At 51.4% G+C, this 21,563-nt stretch overlaps 1 protein-coding gene across 2 annotated transcripts; it reads left to right on the plus strand.

The window, feature by feature from the left end:
* Positions 1-440: 440 nt before the first annotated feature.
* LOC142560233 (uncharacterized) lies at positions 441-19,716 on the plus strand. 2 transcript variants are annotated; one of them, XM_075672185.1, is made up of 2 exons: positions 441-544; positions 16,379-19,716. In XM_075672185.1, the coding sequence occupies exon 2, from the start codon at positions 16,547-16,549 to the stop codon at positions 19,514-19,516; it is 2,970 nt and encodes a 989-aa protein (XP_075528300.1). In that variant the 5' UTR covers positions 441-544; positions 16,379-16,546; the 3' UTR covers positions 19,517-19,716. The 2 variants fall into 2 exon arrangements, with proteins under 2 accessions (XP_075528300.1, XP_075528301.1); XM_075672186.1 differs by lacking the exon at positions 441-544 and adding an exon at positions 7,161-7,205.
* The last annotated feature ends 1,847 nt before the right edge of the window (positions 19,717-21,563 follow it).

A 21,563-nucleotide genomic window follows, 5' to 3' on the forward strand; every position in this document is an offset into this window, starting at 1 on the left:
TTAGGGGTAGACAATGGAGCAGCCTTTAGTTGCACTTGATGCAAGACACTAAAAAGTCACACGCACTTATCGCCTTCAGTAAGGTAGAAACTTGGGCCGGTTGGTTTAACATAATTCAAATACTGGAAGACCAGCGCTTAGAAAAAATAACAGAGAATAACGACACAGCGCAATGTGTGTCTCCTATATATATATATATATATTTGGTCTTAGCACCGGTCTCCAGAATTTGAGCATTTATCGCGGATTTTCGGAAGTATATTGCAGATTTCTCAGTTACTGAGAGCGTTGAGAAATGAAGACATTGCACGTATGGCTCATGGCAAATTTAAAACATATTTAATGTGTGCTTTAATGTCATTTCAGATATTGTTTTGATTTTCTTCTTTTTATGCCACCGTGACAACTAGCGCCTCAAGCCACCTAGTGGCTGCTGCTGCATGTGTTCGTCGAAACCCATTCGAAGATGTACTGACGTCGCACTGCACCGAGCATGGCATCGAGCCTTCTTGTGAGCGCTTTGGTCCCTAGATCAACCATACTTGTGAGTAACCGTGTGCCGACTTTTTTTATATATATATATTTTGTTGGGGCTTCAAGATGTTGCTCGTTAAATATGTTAGATTGTGATCGGCTGACCAGAGAAAGCACATGTATGATACGTGCTCACAAAACGTATCGCAGCTACGGCGAAGCCTGGGAATTTAAGCTCGCTCGATTCCAGAGTTCTTTGTGCTATCCGCGCGCGAAATTTGAGTTAGCAAGCGACTGTGTTTACCGAACTACCACCGCGCTCGCATAATTGGAATGGTCACGATATCCCTCCCTTCCCATTTCTCTCTCATCAGATGTGTGAAGGCGCTTTGATCTCAGTCGCGGCACTGTTGCCCCAGCAGCCTGTCAGCATGCGAGCGTGAACCAGTGGCGTCACTAGGGTTAGCGGCACCCGATATGGTGGACCGCCGAGTACCGTTAACGTTTTTGTGTTAACAGGCTGAAAAACAAGAGTGTGTGCGCATTTTTTTAAATAGATGGCGCAAATAGTTATCGGGAAATGAATGTCCGGATTAAGATAAAAAAGAAAGGTGCCCATGACGTGAACAAAAAGTGCAAACTCTGAGCATGTAGAAAGACATAAATTTCTATGCATGTGCACACACAATGTACGCATAGCCGCGTCCGGTGCAAAATGCATACGCAGCCGCATAGGTATATACAATAACTTGAGAGGAGGGGAAAACGAGGACGAATCAGAAATAGTAGGCACTGTGCGTAGAAGAATACAGTTACAATAGAACACGCGGTATTTCAGAGCCCCTAAACAATCCATACCGAAAAATCCATATGCCCCATAATTCCCATATCCAATAATCCGATATGAAACATATAGGACCCCATATAAAAACCAGATTTTCCAATGCCTAATATGATGTTATTGGATATAGGACTTATGGGGATCGATACGGAGTTTTTCAGTAGGGATCTGTCGTTTCTTTATTTTTTTTTTTTTTACACATTTCAAGTAAATACGCGCATCGTGTAGAGAATTCCGTGACCATCGTCTTTGGTGAATGCGGAAACGCTGCACGCCGAGAGATCGCCACCTTTTTCATGGCGTGGCGGCATGCGCTCAGCCCTAGCCGATTAGTCGCGAAACGTTTTGGAAAAGTCGCGCGCCGGAAAATCCTCCGAAAAAAAAAAAAAAAAAGCGCTCGGAGGCGCGTTGCTGCGAACACTCGTGCCTTGTACCGCGTTGGAACTCCACTAGTAGGTCGACGTCGGTGTGGTGCCGGAAACGTGCGTAGCGTCAACATCGCTTTAAAACAAAGCGGCCAGAGCTTCGTCCGAGTGGTCCGGTCTACGCCGTGAGTCATGTAGTCGCCGCCTAGATGGCTAGTAAATTTAAAGCAAAACCCGTGCGTTACACTTGGGCGACGCTTAAAAACACGTTGCTGACGAAGTCTTCTTGCAGCGTGGGCCCTCACTTGCTGGTGGTGGCAGCGTGTGCATAACTTCGCGCACTGGTTTAAGGCGCGGTAATACTGGGTCGATACGAGACCGACAAAACGCTCGCGCCAACGACAGACCGTCTGTTTAGCACAGTGCGTCACCGAAACCATCATAGCAGACTCAACCATACACAACGTAACCGACGAGCGCGAGTCGTCGTACTGCGACGGATTTCTTGTCGACGGCAAAAACAAAATCAGCGTGCCGACCATCGTTCGACCGAACCCCGCGTGATCGGCCGTCGAACCGACAACACGATAGTGACAGCGTCTTCGCTTGTATATATATATTTAATCGCGCTCAAAATGAGTCAGACATGCATACCCTGTTGAAATGCACAAGCTTCAGCCCTCTCGAGCCGCGCACATGAAGTTGGAGCCAATGTTGATACTGTTCAGCGAAGGTTAAGACTGGCGCCGTTAAAGGCGCCGTGGAGTTCGTGCGTCCACTACCGGCGGTCCTGAACTGAAATGTAAGCAGTTAGAGGAAGGAAACTGGCTTTTATAGTTTAGTTCTGGCCTTATCGATTTGAAATCAACTACACTTCACTTTGCACGGCGTGTACAAAGCGGCAAGCGGCGACATAGCGCTGTGCCAACATCCCTACTTCACCGTACCCGTAGGCTGCCGGTCGCATTCGCTACGTAGATTGGTGGGTCTGTGCATGTTGTTATGCTGACACATTTCTCAATTCCAGAGATTCCTGTTTACCTCTGCGTCAAACGGGAAACAAGAGTTGTTTGTTGTCGTTAAAACGTTTATTAAAATAACCATAAAAAGTTTACGCCCCCAGGAAGAGGATCCATCAGGGCGGGGGAAGGGACAAAGGAGAAGTGCATCTGCGAAACATTTTATGTACCTCTAAGGGGGCGGCGTCTCTAATGCGTATTCAATTTATGTCCACGTCCTAATGCATCCTTTACTAAGAACACCCTCCCACAAATTACCCCTTTCTTTTTTTTCCCGTAGTCGGCGCAGTGCCACTGTTTCCATAAGCGAAATGCGCCCTGTGCCTTTTCGCTTCTTTGACAAGTAATTATTTGCCGTTTCACGAGGATTGTTGCGTTTCGCCTGCGACACGTGGTTTTGCCGGCGCGACGGCGGCGGGGCGGCGGACATTTTGGCCCGATCGTCGTCACCGCAACACTCATCGCCAGGTGTTTCCAGGCGCGTCTGCGGCGATGCGACCGCCTAGGGATTTCGTTCCAGTCATTGTGCCCGAAACAGGCGAGGCCAAAGCAGGGATCTCCTTCCAGTTATTGGGCCCGAAACAGGCGATGCCAAAGCAGGGATCTCGTTCCAGTCATTGTGCCCGAAACAGGCGATGCCAAAGCAGGGACCATCTTCGCGTTACAGTCATTGTGTCCGACCGGCAGCGCCACGACAGTGTGCTGCGCAGCGCCACGACCAGGTGCTACGAGATCGTGCGCAGCGCCACGACATAGTGCTACGGCATCGCTACGACAGTGTGCGTCACCATTAGCCCATTGTACATTCACGTGCTCGTCTTTTGAGGGGTTCCTTCTTGCCCTCAACTGCGAGAGTATAAAAACAGCTGCCCCCGGACGCCAGAGGAGGGCTCCGATTTCTTCTGTTGAGTGAAGTGCTCTCCCGTCTCTCTACTTCGGTCAAACCTGACCGCCAACTCTTTGCGATGTTAAAATAAACAAGTTGTATCGTTGTTACCAGTCGACTCATGCTTTGCCGGGACCTTCGGATGCTTGCAGTTGTACCCCAGGCCGCCAGGCCAACGCTACCCTTGGGGCTTGCGACCCAGGTACAACCACGGGCGTCAGCGCCGAGTTCCCATCCGATCGCTCCAGTGTCGCGATCCAAACAGGATCGAATCAACGTTATTGCATAGTAGGCTGCTATATGTAGTAGCGTTTGATTTGTCATATTTAGTGCGTTAACTATAGGCAGAAAAACACGTGGTTGCACAGCGCATAAACAGAAGGTGGCTGCTGGTCACGCTTGTGAAGAGCCGACAACCCGTCGTAACGTGAGATCCACGAGCTGTACTCGCCTTCGCCACACGTCCGTAATGCGATATAACTCGCGAGACATGGTCTGCGGGTGCCGGTCTCCCACGGCCGTACTGCAGTGTGTTCCTTTGCACTTCTCCTTCTTCCCTTGTAAGGCCATTGTTGCCCACAGGATTACTGCACAACTTGTGATCAAAATGACCTTCTACTGTATTGGGCGGGGTTGAATGAAGTCGCTAGGGCAACGCTACGTGGCTCAATACTAAATGAAGGAAATTATTGTAGAATAAATTGTTCGCAGCCACGCCTTTAGCACCAGCGAACCTGCGCACAGCCCACTAATGTCCAGGAGGCATACGGCGGTGGTAAATGTCACTCAATGGTAACGTTACGTTTCCTGTCTCTGAGCTATAGATGACCCACCATTGAGGGAGAAATGAAGTCAGTGGACGAGAGTTTTTGGTTTTACCTTGGACAGCCTTGTAGGGCTGCGCACGTGTCAACGGCGAAGCCAGCACCCATGTTTGTTCCAAACATCTGTAGTAATGCGCGTACACAATCAAGGAAGCACATAGACGCTTCGCAAGCGGTCGATTTAACGAGCCACTTTGTTTTTTTCTATTGCAAGTGGTCAGGGGCGGGGCGAAGTGTAGCCGGGGTGATACCCATGCCAGTGCCCATGCTTAGGGTGCCTCGACACCAACCCATAGAGTTACTACAATATATGGCTTACTCTATATGGCTCCCTTTAGGGAGTCATAGTTGCACCGCTGGCGCCACCTCCAGTGATACTAAGGATGATGATGACGACGATGAGCTGAGGCTGACCCCTTGGTAATAGGTGGGCTGCTTTAAAGCGCCCTCGCCAGAGAAAATACTATATACATGGCGATAAAGAACAGTGTGCCTATGGAGGGGGTGGGGAGACAGGCTGACTCAATTCTGTCCACAGCCCGGCCTGGTGCACAGACACTGACGTTGAGGCGCTGTAGTTCACCTGTTCCCTTGAGAGTTGGTCACTCTGCGCCGTTGCCAAGTGACGCACCACCACTGTGCGAGTCTGTTCTTCGTTACGCGCACTGCATTGGGCACCGCCGCCTTATAGGGTTACCGTGTGTGCTCCCAGTATAACTCTCACTGCATCTGTTTGCCGAGCGCCATAACGTCGTTAGCAGGACTGAACTCCTCGCTCGTTGCCCCCTAACGACTAAAGCCACTCCATACACGTTTTCGCCGACAAAAATGGAGGGTCCCTACGGCTTTCGCGAAAGGTATGTTCGCCCTCGAGGAACGCGCTCGGAGTCCTGTCCGACCGCGCTGCCGAGAAGCCATCATTTTACTGGCGACGCCAACACTCCGCAGGGCGCGCCGACCAAGTGCAATTGAGATCTTCACTGTTGTTGTTGCTTCTTCGATGCTGCTGGCCGAAAACAAGTGCGTTCGTAAGTGTTCTCTCGGTTAAATTGCGGAATGAATATCGTACGACGCGCTGACAGCTCCTGCAGTGTGTCGGGGTAAAGAAGAAATAAAATAGCGGTTTATTTTTTTGTTATCTATGCACGGAACTGCAGAAGTTGCGCAATTCGATGTACCAACGAGTATTTTTGCACGTACAATAATTACGTAATGCATGCAACCTTAATCAGCGCGTGTTTCTGCTACACATCATACCCATAACACGGCGAAATTTGCCCGTGACCTGTAAAACGCGACAAGATAACCGTTCTGGGATCGTTAAATCAACGTAGTGGTGCATAGCCAATGTAAACAGTCTATGGGTGCACGCAATTATCTCGTGCGTTTCACCTGGATCATATTCATTCCTCATAATTTAAACACGGGGAATGTCGGACGCGACAGCGCTGTCCCCTGACTACGGCCATTCACGTCTTTCACCTTTCGTGCTCTGAATACCTCCTGTAAACACGCTGTGAATAGCATTGGAGATATCGTATCTCCCTGCCTGACGCCCTTCTTTATTGGGATTTTGTTGCTTGCTTTATGGAGGACTACGGTGGCTGTGGAGCCGCTATAGATATCTTCCAGTATTTTTACATATGGCTCATCTACACCCTGATTCCGTAATGCCTCCATGACTGCTGAGGTTTCGACTGAATCAAACGCTTTCTCGTAATCAATGAAAGCTATATACAACGGTTGCTTATATTCTGCACATTTCTCTATCACTTGATTGATAGTGTGAATATGCATCTATTGTTGAGTAGCCTTTACGGAATCCTGCCTGGTCCTTTGGTTGACAGAAGTCTAAGGTGTTCCTGATTCTATTTGCAATTACCTTAGTAAATACTTTGTAGGCAACGGACAGTAAGCTGGTCGGTCTATAATTTTTCAAGTCTATGGTGTCCCCTTTCTTATGGATTAGGATTATGTTAGCGTTCTTCCAAGATTCCGGTACGCTCGAGGTCATGAGGCATTGCGTATACAGGGTGGCCAGTTTCTCTAGAACAATCTGTCCACCATCCTTCAACAAATCTGCTGTTACCTGATCCTCCCCAGCTGCCTTCCCCCTTTGCATATCTCCTAAGGCTTTCTTTACTTCTTCCGGCGTTACCTTCGGGATTTCGAATTCCTCTAGACTATTTTCTCTTCCATTATCGTCGTGGGTGCCACTGGTACTGTATAAATCTCTATAGAACTCCTCAGCCACTTGAACTATCTCATCCATATTAGTAATGATATTGCCGGCTTTGTCTCTTAGCGCATACATCTGATTCTTGCCAATTCCTAGTTTCTTCTTCACTGTTTTTAGGCTTCCTCCGCTCCTGAGAGCATGTTCAATTCTATCCATTATCTCTCAGCGTTATCTCTCACACACGGGCGCGCACACGCACACTAAAAAGAGCGCTGCTCCTACGCGTGCAGGGAGTGGCTTTCACGCTTGACATTTGTGGGGAGCACCCGCCTCCATTTCCTCCCGCGTACCCGCGGCGTCCCGTTCGCACGTGGCGACGGGTCGCGCCGGCGTAGACATGGGAGAGAGGCACTACGCGCCCTCCCTTTCTCCGTCGCGCTGATCACGCGCGTACCCCTCTTCCCCTACGCGGCTCACGGGAAAGGGAAACGCATCCGGCGGGCGAGGAGGACTTCCCCTCGCAAAAAGGTAAAAAAGCAAGAGCGCGCCACCGGGGGAGACTCGCTCTCTTGGGACGCCGACGCCTTGGACCGCCTGCACAGCACCTGCCGCATCCCGTGAGTGACCTCGTTTGTCTGACCCACCCAGACAACGAGGCAAGCCTTTTACTACTTTTACTGAGAGGACGTCCCTCTGCGAGTGTTCGCTATTGCTAATAGCAATAAACGTTGTTACCGTTGACACCGCTGGTTGCCTTATTCGTCCGAACCCGGCGTAGCCGCGATTCCCGCGCTACGGGTTGGGAGTCCCACGAAGCGACTGCGTGGGGCTAGATCCGGAGCTCGCCTTCAGCCCTAGCCGCACGCAGAGTGGAACCCCCACATTTGGCGCTACCAACGTGGATCTAATTCGGCAACACGGCGAGTCTTCTGGTGTGTGTTGGCGCTAGGACTACCCACGTTTCAGCGAACAATGGCGGCTGGCTTGTCCGACCTCTCAGATTTGTTCATGTTGTCAAATGTAGCGACGCAAAGTCAGCGGCCTATTGCTAACGCGGCGGCAGCTGCTGAACAAACCAGCAGCTTTGGTTTTGAGTGTTTCACGCGGAACAGTCAGGCGGGCGCAAATGCCACGTGGGCAGAGGTTAACCCTAATACGAGGCGCACCCCGTCCAGCCCCTCGCCGCATCGCGACGCGGACATAGAGGCACACATGCCACTAGATAACTCGACCCGGACGGCAGAGGCATCCGGCCCTTTGGGCGAGAGTTTGCCGTCTAGCGAGGCAATGCTGCAAAATGCGTTGCAAATCATGCAGAGCTTAGCCGGCGCCCTGCAAGGCACAATGCAGGCCTCGTCGCAGAGCGAGCGACCACGAATTAAGGTAGACATGCCTACCTACAGTGGGTACCACGATCGTACGAGTGCAAGTGAGTACCTCGACCGTCTGCTGTATTACCAGCAGGCAACCGGGCTTTCAGACGCCGAACTAGTCGCGCGCGTGATCCCGGTTTCACTGACTGACCAGGCGGCTCGATGGTTCCGACTGACCGGACACCGATGCCGCACGGTAGAAGAGTTCCACGCGAACTTCCGCGAGGAATTTCTTCCGCCCAATTACGAGTGGCGTTTGAGGAGAGAGTTGGAGCTTCGTACCCAGCATCCGGACGAGTCCCTGCTGGAATATGTTCGAGCGATGGACGAACTTTATCGTCTCGCGAACCCTCACGCCACCGATGAAGAGAAAGTTGAGCTGCTACCAATGCGGCCGACCAGGCCACATCGCCCGTGACTGCGGCCGCACGCCGGGCCGAGGCCGAGCACGTGGCTCGGGAAACGGGCGAGGCCGCCGGTGATCCACCTTGGGTCCCGTGCGGCGATGTCGAACATAGCCGGTGGTACCGAGTTACTTGCGCCTTCGGCTTGTCGCGTAGGAGGTGTTGCGGACTCGCAGGCGCCGTTCATCGAGCTAACGATAGCCCGAAAGAAATCCGCTGCATTATTGGATACCGGAGCAAGCGCTTCATTATTTGGTGACGAGGTGTTGCATCATCTCCGCGAGAACAATATCCGCTTGAGAGATAATGACACCACCCTCCGACTTGCTTCCGGCACAGCACAATCTAGCGGTGCAGCTAGGTTAGTGATCCGTTGGGAGAAACGCGTCAGGCGACAACGCCTCGTACATCTCCCGGGTTTATCAGTGCCTGTTATTTTGGGTCGAGACTTTCTCGTCAAGTCGGGCGTTGTAATAGACATCGGCAACGGAGGTTACCGAGAGAACGGAACAGGTTGTTACGTTTCGCCTACGACGCGCGGTTTAGCCGGCGCGGCTGCAACAAAGCGGCAGACATTTTGGCCCGTTCGGCGCCGCCGCTACGCCTCCCCGCCAAGCGCGTCCAGGCATGTTCCGATGCCACGTGTCTTCATGTGCGTGTGTGAGTGTATGTGCATATTGGTGCCCACGCTTGTCGAAGCGCGGCAGCCGGGGAGAGGAGCTCCCAACAACTGTGAAGCGAGGGGGTCTGACCGGCGCCGACACGACAGTATGAGCCACCTTCTCCTCCCCATTGTGCCCGAACGGCGCCGGCACGACGGCTGCGCCACCTTATCCCATTGTGCCCGAGCGGCACAGTCACGTGCTCGTCTATAGAGGGGTTCCTTCTTACCCTCAACTGCGAGAGTATAAAAGCAGCTGCCCCCGGACGCCAAAGGAGGGCTCCGATTTCTTCTGTTGAGTAAAGTGCACTCCCGTCTCTCTACTTCGGTCAACCTGACCGCCAACTCTTTGCGATGTTAGAATAAACAAGTTGTTTTGTTGTTACCAGTCGACTCATGCTTTGCCGGGACCTTCGGATGCTTCCAGTTGTACCCCAGGCCGCCAGGCCAACGCTACCCTTGGGGCTTGCGACCCAGGTGCAACTACGGGCGTCAGCGCCGAGTTCCCAACAACTCGCGCCAGCGGTGCGATTACAACAAGGTGCTTTAAAGCTTTTTGCAAAGGCGCCCGTGGCAGCGGAGACACGCCAGTCTCCGGGCGCGGCGCGAGGGGGCCACACCTGGCCACAGCCAAGCGAGCGAACAGTAATCGGCGCAGGCGAGGAGAGAGACACGGTGGCACAACAGTGTGCCACTGTTCTGCGAGGAGTAACGCACCCGCTTTTGTCAGAGGTCAATATGCCGGAGAGAGAACGGGCACGACTGTCGTCGCTGTTGTACGAATACGACGCGATTTTCACTGACCGTCCGGGCCGCACTACGCTAGTCAGGCACAGGATATACACGGGTGACGCTGCGCCATGGAAATGTAATCCTCGGCCGATTAGCTTGACTAAGCGGAAAGCACTTGATAGCGCCTTAGACGAACTCATCGACACAGGCGTGGTGGAAAGGTCGAACAGCCCATGGGGCTTCCCGGTAGTTCTAGTCCCGAAGAAGGACGATACCTATCGCCTTTGTGTAGACTACCGCAGGCTGAATGAGGTTACGAAGAAGGATGCGTACCCTCTACCCTCCATTTCCTCTTTAGTGTCTAACCTAGGCGGGGCGAAGTACTTTACAACGCTCGATGCTAGTCGTGGATACTTTCAGGTCGAAATGGACGAACGTGACAGAGAAAACGGCTTTCACTTGTCACCGGGGGCTCTTTCAATTTAAACGAATGTCTTTTGGTTTGGTCGGAGCTCCCGCTACTTATCAAAGGTTGATGGACCGAGTACTAGGAGACGCGAAGTGGCAACATGCCCTCGCATATCTGGACGACATAGTGGTTTATTCCAAAACATTCGAGGAGCACTTGCGCCACTTGAGAGACGTCCTAGACAGGCTGAGGTCCGCGGGTATCACGCTGAACCCGAACAAAGCTCAGATAGCTGCGAGCAGAATAGCGCTGTTGGGATTCACGCTGGACAACGGCCGCATCCTGCCGAGTAAGGATAAGCTCGAGGCTATACTGAGGTACCCGTCACCGAAAGATGTCGGCGAACTAAGGCGCTTTCTGGGATTGGTGAACTGTTATCGCCAATTCATTCCCGACTGCGCGGCAGTGCAAGCGCCTTTGACGAAGCTCTTGAGGAAAGACGAACGGTGGACTTGGGGACAAGAGCAGGAGGCGGCACTGCGGGGCCTCACGAAGGTGCTCGCTGACACGGCCGAATTGCAGCTGCCCGATTTGAATAGGGAGTTTGTGATTCAAACAGACGCAAGCGACCTAGGCTTAGGTGCAATTTTGCTTCAGGAGCACGGAGGCACTCTCCGACCGGTTGCGTTCGCGAGTCGTTTGTTGACGCCGGCCGAAAGGAACTACTCGGTGACAGAGAAGGAGTGCCTCGCGATAGTTTTCGCTCTGCGAAAGTTCGACTATTACGTCGATGGAGTGGCATTCAAGATTGAGGCTGACCACATGGCTCTCACTTGGTTGAGGCGCTTGAGCGAGCCGAGTGGCCGCCTGGCGCGTTAGCCCTAGCCGCACGCAGAGTAGAACCCCCACACATTGGAGCCCAAGGTGACAGACCTTAATGCAGCCCTGGATCCCTAAAGGGAGCCATGACCGTATACAGTAACTCTGCTAATCCCTACAGGCGCTAATCCCCGCCTGTCCTATACTGGTAATAACAAGCGCATGTTCGCTGACAGATGCTAAAGTTTGTCAAAGTGTGTCATCACGATAAATGTTTGGAGGCAGGATAAGCTCCAAAGTGTGCAACGTTTTGTCAATCTGTAACGTTTCCCTTCTTCTCTAATGCTTGCTTGTTACTCAAGCCGACAAAGCGTCCTTGGGGCCGAAACTGTCGTCTTCACCTGTACTGCCAAAGGGTCTGACGCATAAAACTCGGTGAAACGGAAGGTGCAGATACGTCCAGAATACTCGTGAGGGCTCGGGCGCTGTTTTAAAACCTCACTCGCTCCTCCCTAGCCAGCTGACGACAAATCACAACGCACCAGCGAACTTACTGGGTCAGCGGGCGTGCAGGGAACATTATTTCATTGCCCATTGCACTACCAGAAAAAGAAAGGGATCGGAAAGACAGCTACCGATTTTTCATTGTTTTTTTCACTCGCGTCATCCCGTTCTCTGAAAATGGAAACGCGAACCACCTCCGGAGCCAGAGTAAAGCATTACGCCTACTTTACAGCTGTAGTACAGTGTACTAGACTATTCTAGTATACACTAGCTACGGTACCTTGATGTACTGGCTCTACTCTACGGGGGCGCGCGCATGGCACACTGGTTGGAGAGGCTTCGCGCGCTGGTCTGACTTTCGGCAATGCGGTCCTGTACTCGGAGGTTCGAGCAACGTTGCAAGTGAAGCAACGTGGGGTGGGTAGGCTTTCTTTGGGAGCACACGGAAAAACACCAGATCAGTGCAGGGTACATGGTGACATGGGATGGACATCATTCGAGGGCAGGGAAACTAGCAGCAGGACATAATTTGAGAAGCGATTGAGAGAAATGGCGGGAAAGTGGTGGGCTAGGAAAGTTTTCAGTTACCTGTACATGATGAATGTTGACACAAAATGCAGGAAGCGAACAATAAAGTTGAGCAAATATTTGGACAATGGCGAAAGGGGCAAACCAATAAACATCGGTTAAGAAAAGAGTAAAAGAAACAGAAAGGAGTCTGTGGAAAATAGGGATGCAGACGACATCAGCACTGGAAACATACAAAACTTTCAAGAAGAAAATGGCCAAAGAGAATGTCGACGACAGTTCTAGGGGAAGGGCCTTGTTGTGTGAAGCCAGGACAGGAGTATTGCGGGTTAAGACGTACCGAGTCATGTACCTAAGGGGTAGACAGGTTATGCGGTGCGTGTGGAGAGGAGGACGAAACGGCTGAACACCTGATATTTTTCTGTAAAGGGCTTCGCCCTACAATTGGGCGAACGGTGAACGGGGCTGAATTTTTCACAGCATTGTGGTTTAGGGACAGCTAGTGGAGGCATAATATACGTTAAGCGGGTAGAAATAGCCAAAAGGAGGTTATCTGATCGGTGGCTAAAATCAAGGCAAGAGTGAAATTTCACCCTCCACTTAGTACGAACTATAGCACTAGTCACGGCTAGGTGGCTCGTGCTGATGCCGGATTTGAAGGGTTCAGCCTTATCCATCCATCCATCAAATGGGGGAAAGTAATCTAAAAACGTGAATGTACAAACCGCTTCATAGAGGGCTAACATAGCAGTGACCGAGTGTATTCTACTTTGCTGCTGGTGTAAATTTTCGACAGGAGCATAATCGTGAACACGTTGTCTTTTTAAATGTTTTGCACTTGGTTACTGCTAGCATTATCTATGTTGAATTCGGGGCGCGAACTACTAGGACAAATGCAAAGGCACGAGAAGAGACAAGACACAGCGCTGACTTCCATACCAACCCGCCCATTTCTTTCGCTTCTGATCGTGATCTTGTGTGTTCGGCTGGTTAAGCTCTGCGTCACTAGGTGGCTGCACCGTGCAGGACGCTCACGTTTGTGCTAAAGCCGCTCCATGACAGCGGCAGTAGCATGGGAGGGCTAGAAAGCCCCGCTCAGCTGCAGTGACACAGGCAGCGAACATCACGCAGTTTGGCGTGGTGAGCCAGGATGACTGAATGTGAAAGTTTAGGCGCGCAGGAGGATGCAATAAATATCTGGCGATGATTTCCCAACTCCACGCCATACGATGACCAGTGGCTCGGGAATTAGGCAAGCGCTCTTCCGCGACGACGACTTCAAGGTAAGTGAATCGGCTCACTCAAGGTGTCGCCACTGCCCAGAAGGGTTATTAGGTGCCGCACGCACAGCCGTCACCGTTGCCAAAAGTCCGCGATGAAACAGCGTTCGGTAAAAACTGTTTCGAAGGAACAACATTCCATGGGGCGGAGCTAGCCTCGTGATTCTGATGTCTAAGTATTATAGCGCAGTAAGTGTTCGATCGAATGTATTCGCAGTCTTTCCGTAAAGCGGCGTTCGATGAAGTGGGTTAAACACGGATCATATCCGTGTTCATATGCGTTACAAGCGTTACATACGCGGTGGAATGTCTCGGATGACACAGTGTTCGACGAAGTAGGCGTAATCCGGTCTCGCAGAGCACGTGTTGATCCAGTGGACGTTTCACCTCACGCGCCGAAACAGCGCCACGACATGTCGCGGCAAACAATGCCGCAGGCTTGACTTTTTTGGTTCAAAAAGATTGCACGTTGACATCATTATGCTTTGCGGGTGTGTTCACGCACATAAGGACAGTCAGAAGAGGGTGCCCGCTATATTCTAATCTAAACGAAGTTTCTATGTCACAAAACTTCTCTACACATCAGTAGACGCATATATTTCAACATGAAAAAAAATATATATATGCAGATCCCATGCGCTGTGTGAATCGATGCAAGCGAAGCTTTCTGCGCTGCCTGCTTTAATTGGCTATAATTAGCGGTGATGTGGACAGCGAGTGTGTAATTTCTTAAAAGTTTAGACCAACACGAGAGCGGTGCGTTGATTTTGAATGTTACCTTGCGTACACCGCTGCCGTTTGTCTTCGTAATACACAGAACACACAGAGAGAGGTGTTTGCATGAGGCGTTGTTGTGCGCCATATTTCATAACCTTTGAGAGGGCTGAGCGTTGTCATTACTCACATGGCACATCGCATCGTGGCAGAAGCATTAAATTTGAATTAGATTATGGGGCGGTACATGCCAAAACCACGATCGGATTGTGAGGCAGGCCGTAGTGGCGCACTCCGGATTAATTTTGGCACCGTGGTGTTCTTTAAAAGCTTGTCCCTAAATCAAAGTACATGAGCGTTTTTTATTTCATCCTCGTCGAAATGCGGCTGCCTCGGTCAAATCCGCGACCTCGAGCTATGTCATGGCAGCGAAGCTATCGCGGCGGGCACACAAGTGTTGATCTAACGTGCGACCGCTTCCGTTGTGTCGCCTAGACCCTGCGGTGCGCTTTAATAAATGCGGCTCTGCTTCTGCACGCCCCGCGTAAGTTGTCCGCTAGACATATTTGCATGGTTTTATTTTTCAGAAATAGCAGAAACGCACCGTACCGTACCTTGAACTTAAGTTTATCAAGCGTTTCCTTGCCTTCTCACGTGGCAAGGCTGTTCACTCGTTTCGGGACTGCGTCGGTTCTACCATTCCCTGCCCCCTCTCCGCCCTCCTCTCTTCCATTCTATGTAGCTTCCCTCTGGACTTGCACGTTGGTAGAAAGGTACGCGCTTGCGGGGGTCACGGATAATTACAGGTGTCAAGAGGCTGAAGTGGCAACGACCCGGGAGCTCCGCAGGGCATTGTGCACATTCGATGCGCTGCGGTCCAAACGAGTTCCTCGAATGTTTTCTTCTCTGCCACGCTCCTTCCAAGTATATACACGCTCTGAACCACCCCCCGACGCGGTGTGCCTGACAGCAGCAGCAGCAGTGGGAAAGTCGAATGAAAAGGCAAAGAAAGCTTCGCTTTAAAAGAGTTCAGATGCTCAAGGAAAGACAGCACGTCTTGGCCACAAATCACAGAAAAACAGTATTCTATGTATCGGGCAAAACATTTTGGAGCGGTCTTGTACGAGGTCATCGCAGAATTTTCAAGTGCCCCTAGGGCGATGTTTGCACAGGCGACGGAAACGGAATGGATGTCGGAAAGGGCAATGCAAGTTCAAACGCCTTGGCGGATCATCACATGACTACTAACCACATCATCGATTGGGATGCTGCGAGCATAATGGCGATAGAGAAGCGCCTATCTTCAAGATTACTCTTGGAATCTTTACATATTCAGACGCCTAGGAACGCGATTAGCCGGACACGGTAAATTTCCCAGAGATATACATGCGCACTCTGCGCCACCAAACACATAAATCGCCCCCTCTTGCACTCATCTTCATTGTGAACAAAGGACCCGTAGCGGTCTCGAAACGTCATTTTATGTTTTATTTCCTTTTGAACCTTAGGCGAGTGTCAGTTTATTTGACAATGTATCACCTCCGCCTGAAGAGTTTTCATCAAACTTTGGGCTATGAGGAATCTAATGTGGCGACGCCCAGGGAGCTCCGCAGGGAACTGTGCACATTCGACGTGACGCAATGACACAAACGAGTTTCTTGCGTCTGCTTTCCTCTCTGCCACGCTCCTTCTATGGCTCCGCGGTCTGCCAGACAACAGCAGCAGTGGGAAAACCAAAAGAAGAAGCAAAGAAGGTTTCTTTTTAGAGACGTTAACTGAGGCAATGTAGAAAATGCGGCTTACACAGTCGCACAATGTTCCCGATTTTCAGAGCTTAAAAAATTATATGCTTTCGTACTTTATGTAGCTGCTTTAAACGACTTCTGCCTACTCGAAAAGTGCATTAGATTGTCTGCGCAAGCCTCCAACTCATAAAAAAAAAACTTCGTAACACTGTGGCACAAAAGGTACAGGATCCCTAAACGTTTCTTGGTGCGTGTTGTACTTTTCCTTGCTATACCTGTCATCACCAAATTTGACACATCGTCGGTGACTGTAAAACATTGAATTAACCACTTCACATAGATTCCACTAAGTGCGTTGTAGCTGCATGAGTTTCATTAGCAAAGTTTAAAGTAAATGTGCGAGGAGCACACAAGCATAGAACTTTTCGTTTCCTTTGTGTGGAGAGATTCTGGTAGGTCTTACAAACATTTTGTTGAAATAAATTAATATAACAGTCGAGAGCGCCCCCCCCCCTACCGAGTGTCCTTATCTGAACACACCGTCGTGTACAATTCCCTCTTACGCATTGGTAAGCCTTCCATAAAAAAAAATTGTTTTTTTTTTGTCTTGTTTTATCGCAGGTCCTTTCAATGACTAAGTAGTGACGGAGGCAAAGAATCTGGATCTGGATATTGGACATACCGGACCATCGCGTTTGAGAACGTTCCTGTCCCTCGCATCACTGCGAGCCTTGCTACGTTCTACCCACTGCCTACATTTTGTCAAGACTTGTCGTGGACCGCGCAAGCATGCAACCTTCGGTTGGACCTTCCCACTCACTTCCGTCGACCTCTGCTGATAATGGGCAGTACGTGGAGAGAAATTACAACCTACCAACGCAGAGTAACCGTGAAGTGCTCAAGTTTAGTCTGACACACGAACTTTTCCCCGACTTGCGTCAGCCTGCTCCCGCAAACGAGAATCGTATGCTTGGGCCTTCCAGCAACTCCCATCAAGTTAGCAACCGCCCGAGAGATACCTACATGCAGTCGGCGTTTACTTCACTGCGCTGCAAATTCTGTGGATCAGAGTGCCAGGATAAGGGTAGCCTCCTCCGTCATTTCCGAAGACACAACCGAGTGCTCTCTCGGGAGATTGATGTCTTGTTGGAGCAATTGGTATCCACTCTGGACGCGATTGGTGCCGACTTAGATGACGCGCCGAGGTCAACGTTTTCCGGGCAGAACAGTACAGCGAATGTGACCTTAGAACAAACACAAGTTCGTGAACGTCTGGCAACACAGCGCAGTTGTCACGTGCCCGACCAAACGGCACAGCAAACCCACAGAGCAAACTCGTCGAACAATGTTGGTGTACTTCCAGGTAAACCCAATGCTCCTGAACAACTCGATGTCTGTGTAGACAGGGCGGGTCAAACAAGTCAGACACAGGTGCTCCCTCACCGAAGGCAGGTTTCTGCGCGCCGAAACAGTGTAGGCCCTGTGGTGGAATATTCTCAGAACCTGACAACTTTAGAAAGCTGCCGCACTGCACTTGGCAACGGATGGGTAATTCAGCAGCCCGCGCAGCACGCCACAGCGCCCGGTACGACGGTCGAGGACAACGTTCGCTGCACCTTGCAGCCAAACTGCACTGGAACTCTGGAATATCGTTTGGAAAGCCAAGCTGTGAAAGCGCGCAAGAGACCGTCGCCGCCAGAGCCCAGGGCCGCCCCTGATTCCGCACGCTGTACTGAAGGGCTAGTACTGACTCAAGCTACTTTAAGCCCTACGCAATACAAACTGTACACTGCGAATGCACCTGTAAGCGATTCAGGGAGCGACGTACTTCGTTCGCCAACAGAGGTTGCCCCTAACAACGAAGACGCCACATCGGGATTTCTCAACATTGTGAGTACTCAGCACTTAGGCAGTAGCACTACCACTTCGTCGCTGTATTCTGAAAGGCAGGGTCTCGCTGTGCAAATAGAAAGCGCTACTATGCACATCTGTAGTACCGGGCGATCAGCATTGGATGGGTCCTTGGTGAATCCCCTAAACCTTACTCAAGACGCCGACGGCACTTGTATCACAGCGTCGAACTCCGGGCTTAGTACTTCCCGACCAAAACGCGTAAGAGCAGTGACCTGGATCCCTCCACAGTATGACGACGACAACAGACCTTCCTCGAAGGCAACCGGAAGCACTCCATGCCACGAAAGCATAGGCGACGAGGTGACATCACGGCCGTTACCTACACCGTGCACTGAAACTAACGCGCATGGAACCTCGAGCACAGACGAGGTCACACGTGCGGTGCGGGAGACATCAGATGGCGAGGACCTGGTCGCCAACATCTCCATTAATCATGAGCAGGAAGACCGGCGTACTGCTTGCGACGAGGACACTGCGGACGATGCGAGTTGGGCGCAGCACTGGGAACAGGAATTCGAGCATGTTAGCACACACGAAATCACGCTGTCTCCACCACCATTTGACTTACATACTCGGGAACGGCATGCCATAAAGCAAGAGAAAGAGGAGACCATCGCCAAGTACGAGGACGTCGCCAAAAAGGGAAGCCTGGAAGAGCCAGCCTATGACAACGCCGATGCTCCGCTATCTGCACCGTGTGTCGCGGACCCCACGCGTGGGCGGGGCATCGTCAAGGACGAGAGTCTGGAACATCCATCGGAAGAGCAATCCCTCGACAAAGCTGAACTCCCGTTGCCTGCGCCAAGTGTCGTGCGCCCCCAAGGCGTGAAGCGCAAGAAAGGTGTCTCCCGGGACAATGTCGCCAAGGATTCAAGAACGGAACAGCGATCGAAACAGTTCCAAGTCGGTTCCGTCGACGAAGCAGAAGTGTCCGCCGCTCCGCCAGGCATCACAGAGTCCGCCTGCGGGCTAGGTACTTCCCGACCGAAACGCGTAAGACCAGTGACCTGGAACCCTCCAAGCTATGCCGACGACGACGACAACCGACCTTCCGCGAAGGCGTCCCGAAGCACTGCCCGCCACGAGTCAGCACCGCCATGCTCGAAGGACGACAAAGGAGCTCCCGCGTCCCCGCCAGGTGCGGCCAAGACCTGGCAATGCCCGTCGTGCGCCAGCGTGCTCTCGAGCAGGTCGAGCCTGTGCCGACACCGCCTGCTGATGCATACCAGGCAGAAGCCGCTGAACTGCCAGCAATGCACCAAGACGTTTCGCTTGAACGAGACGCTGAGAAACCATGTTCGCACCGTGCACACGGCCGAGACCTGGCAGTGCCCGTCGTGCTCCAAGGTGCTGTCGTGCAAGTACAGCTTCGACCGACACCACCTGCTGATGCACACCGCTCAGAAGCCGCTGAACTGCCCGCACTGCACCAGGACGTTCGGCTTGAAGGAGACGCTGCGGAACCACGTCCGCTCCGCGCACACCGAAGAGCGGCCCTTCGAGTGCCACCTGTGCCCCAGCTCGTTCGCCCTGAAAACGTCCCTCCATCAGCACTTGGTGTGGCACAGGAACGAACGGCGCTTCGAGTGCAAGCTCTGCCCCAGCACGTTCATCGTAAAGGGGCACCTGAAGCGTCACATGCGGAGTCACACCAACGAGAGGCCGTTCTTGTGCTCCCTGTGCCCCAAGAAGCTGTCCAGCTCGCACGCCCTCAAGAGGCACCTACTGACGCACACCGACGAGCGGCCGCATAAGTGCGAGGTTTGCGGCAAAACGTTTCGACTGCTGTCCACTCTTCAGGCCCACGTTGTCAGGTTTCACCCGACTGAGATTAGCCGCGACTGAATGAGCGGGGGTGCCTTCCACGCATTTTGAATGCTGAGTCATCAGATGTGCATTTTTGTCACGCGTCTGGTTTTGGGGCTCCACACATTGCTCCCTCATGTGCCTGAGATTGAGGTCGGTTGTTTTTGTCAAATCCGCGAAAGAAAGATAACCGACGCCCTGCCTAGTTAAAGTAATAAAGAGAAAATACTGTGCCGTTCTTTTCTTCTTTTTTTTCAGTAGTTGTATGTATGTATAAACCCGTGGAGTGAATGTGCGACATCTATCATGCACTCTGGTCGAAAACTTCACTTGTGCTCTTATGTTGTTAACTTTTTTAACAATAAGTGTCGCATCGTTTGTTGATGTAGTACTCGCCGAAAGTAAGTAGATCACTAGACGAGTTCCGGCTGTTCTCGCAGCACGTCGTTCATCTACGCCAAAAGCGACGGCGTGTTCTTTTTGAAATCCTCACTGTTAAAGGTAGTGTTGTACCGCGTTTCATGCGAGGGAAAATATTCACCCTTTGTGAACGCTTTATGAAAAAATGTAGAAGCAACAAAAGAATACGTGGATGACACGATACGCGTTCATGTTAGGCTAACAGCACATGCTGTGCGGACTCTGTTTACTTTTAATTTTTAAGACCTACATATGACTTTATTTTCTGCTGCTGCACCGGCAGTCATTATTTCGTGCAACTTGGTTACACTTCGGGCATTTAACTTTTTTGAGGACCTGGGTTAACAGCACCGCGAGTACAGTTTAGGAGTAACTTCCGCCATCAGTTGAAGTGTCACGCCTAGTTTGCTCAAACGTGCGCAGCACGAGTGCATGCATACGTACTGTCGTCTCGGGGGTGCTGTGGTGTGGACATCGCGCATGTACAGGAAGGAAACCGCCAAAATTGTCATCGCGAACTACGTTCTTGCACGTCAGTCGACAGGTAAAGTACAGGGTGTTTCAAGACTTCAAGTAGCTTTAAATGATAGGCTTTCGGAGGTAGAATTGTTCTTGCGTGAAGTGATCAGGGGCCGCGACGGGCGCTATCGAACGGGTTGCAAGTGCTGTTTAGGGGAATAATTAACTAGAATTTGAAGCTTTTTAATGATTCTAGTTGGATGTTTGATTGTAATGAGGAAATTTTAGAGGATCATCAGTCCATCCGGTATCGATTGTTAGATTTGCGAAATTGTAATTGCGCGCCGAGCTACAGCGCTCATAACCTCAGCTGAGTGACGCAATGCCGCGGCCACGCGCTGATATAAGCTGCAGGGGCGGTGCGCGTTACGAACATCTCGCACATTTTCTGCAGCCCGAACGGAAAGTGGTGCGTCGTGGCCGCCGTTTGCGTGCAGCGGCCATGACGCACGCGCAAATAATAATAATAAAAGAAACAGCAGAAAGTGGTAACTTCGTAATCTAGAAATCCGCGGTATCAAATGCTTTTGCAGCGCATCAGCATCGGCTGTTTTATCCTTTCCGCCACTCAACATGGCTGCAGCGGCGTGAGGCCATTTTTCGATTAACGAGGGAGTCGACATGGTTATTGCGTACGTAACGCGAATCGAAACCGAACTTTAGCCGCACGTCTGTACGCTGCACGACACCCCGGTCGTCGCGTACTGTCAGTTCCTACGTACAAGACTGTGTTCAAGCGCTTTCGCACCACCGCATCTGTACGTTGTCAAAGAAGACGTTACCATATCCTGAGCGAAGATTTTGAGACCGGCCTCTCGGCCTACGTAAAGTGGAAGTCACAGGCGAGCGTAAGAGAAATCGCTGGTGCATGTCAAGACAATGACGCTTCAGTTTGAAGAGTGTTGCCGAAACATTAGTTTTACGCCTATCACCTATCTCTACATCAGGGACTCGCGGACAGCTACTTCCAGCGGAGGCTGGACTTCTGCATCTGGTACCTCATCCACTGCTGCACTCACTCCTGTGAAAGCAGAAAGATGGGCAGCTTTCACAATTTGCGAGGTGGGCTATCGGCATCGCTCTCACTTCGCAGCGTTGCTGGCCGGAGGGACGCTTTCTTTTCTAGAAACTGCTCAGATGGAAAAAT

The sequence above is a fragment of the Dermacentor variabilis genome, chromosome 10 (genome assembly GCF_050947875.1).
Source record: "Dermacentor variabilis isolate Ectoservices chromosome 10, ASM5094787v1, whole genome shotgun sequence".
Taxonomy (NCBI): Eukaryota; Metazoa; Arthropoda; class Arachnida; order Ixodida; family Ixodidae; genus Dermacentor; species Dermacentor variabilis.

Coding starts and splice junctions, on each gene's coding strand:
- LOC142560233 (XM_075672185.1), top strand. CDS start 16,547: ATGCAACCTTCGGTTGGACCTTCCCACTCACTTCCGTCGACCTCTGCT.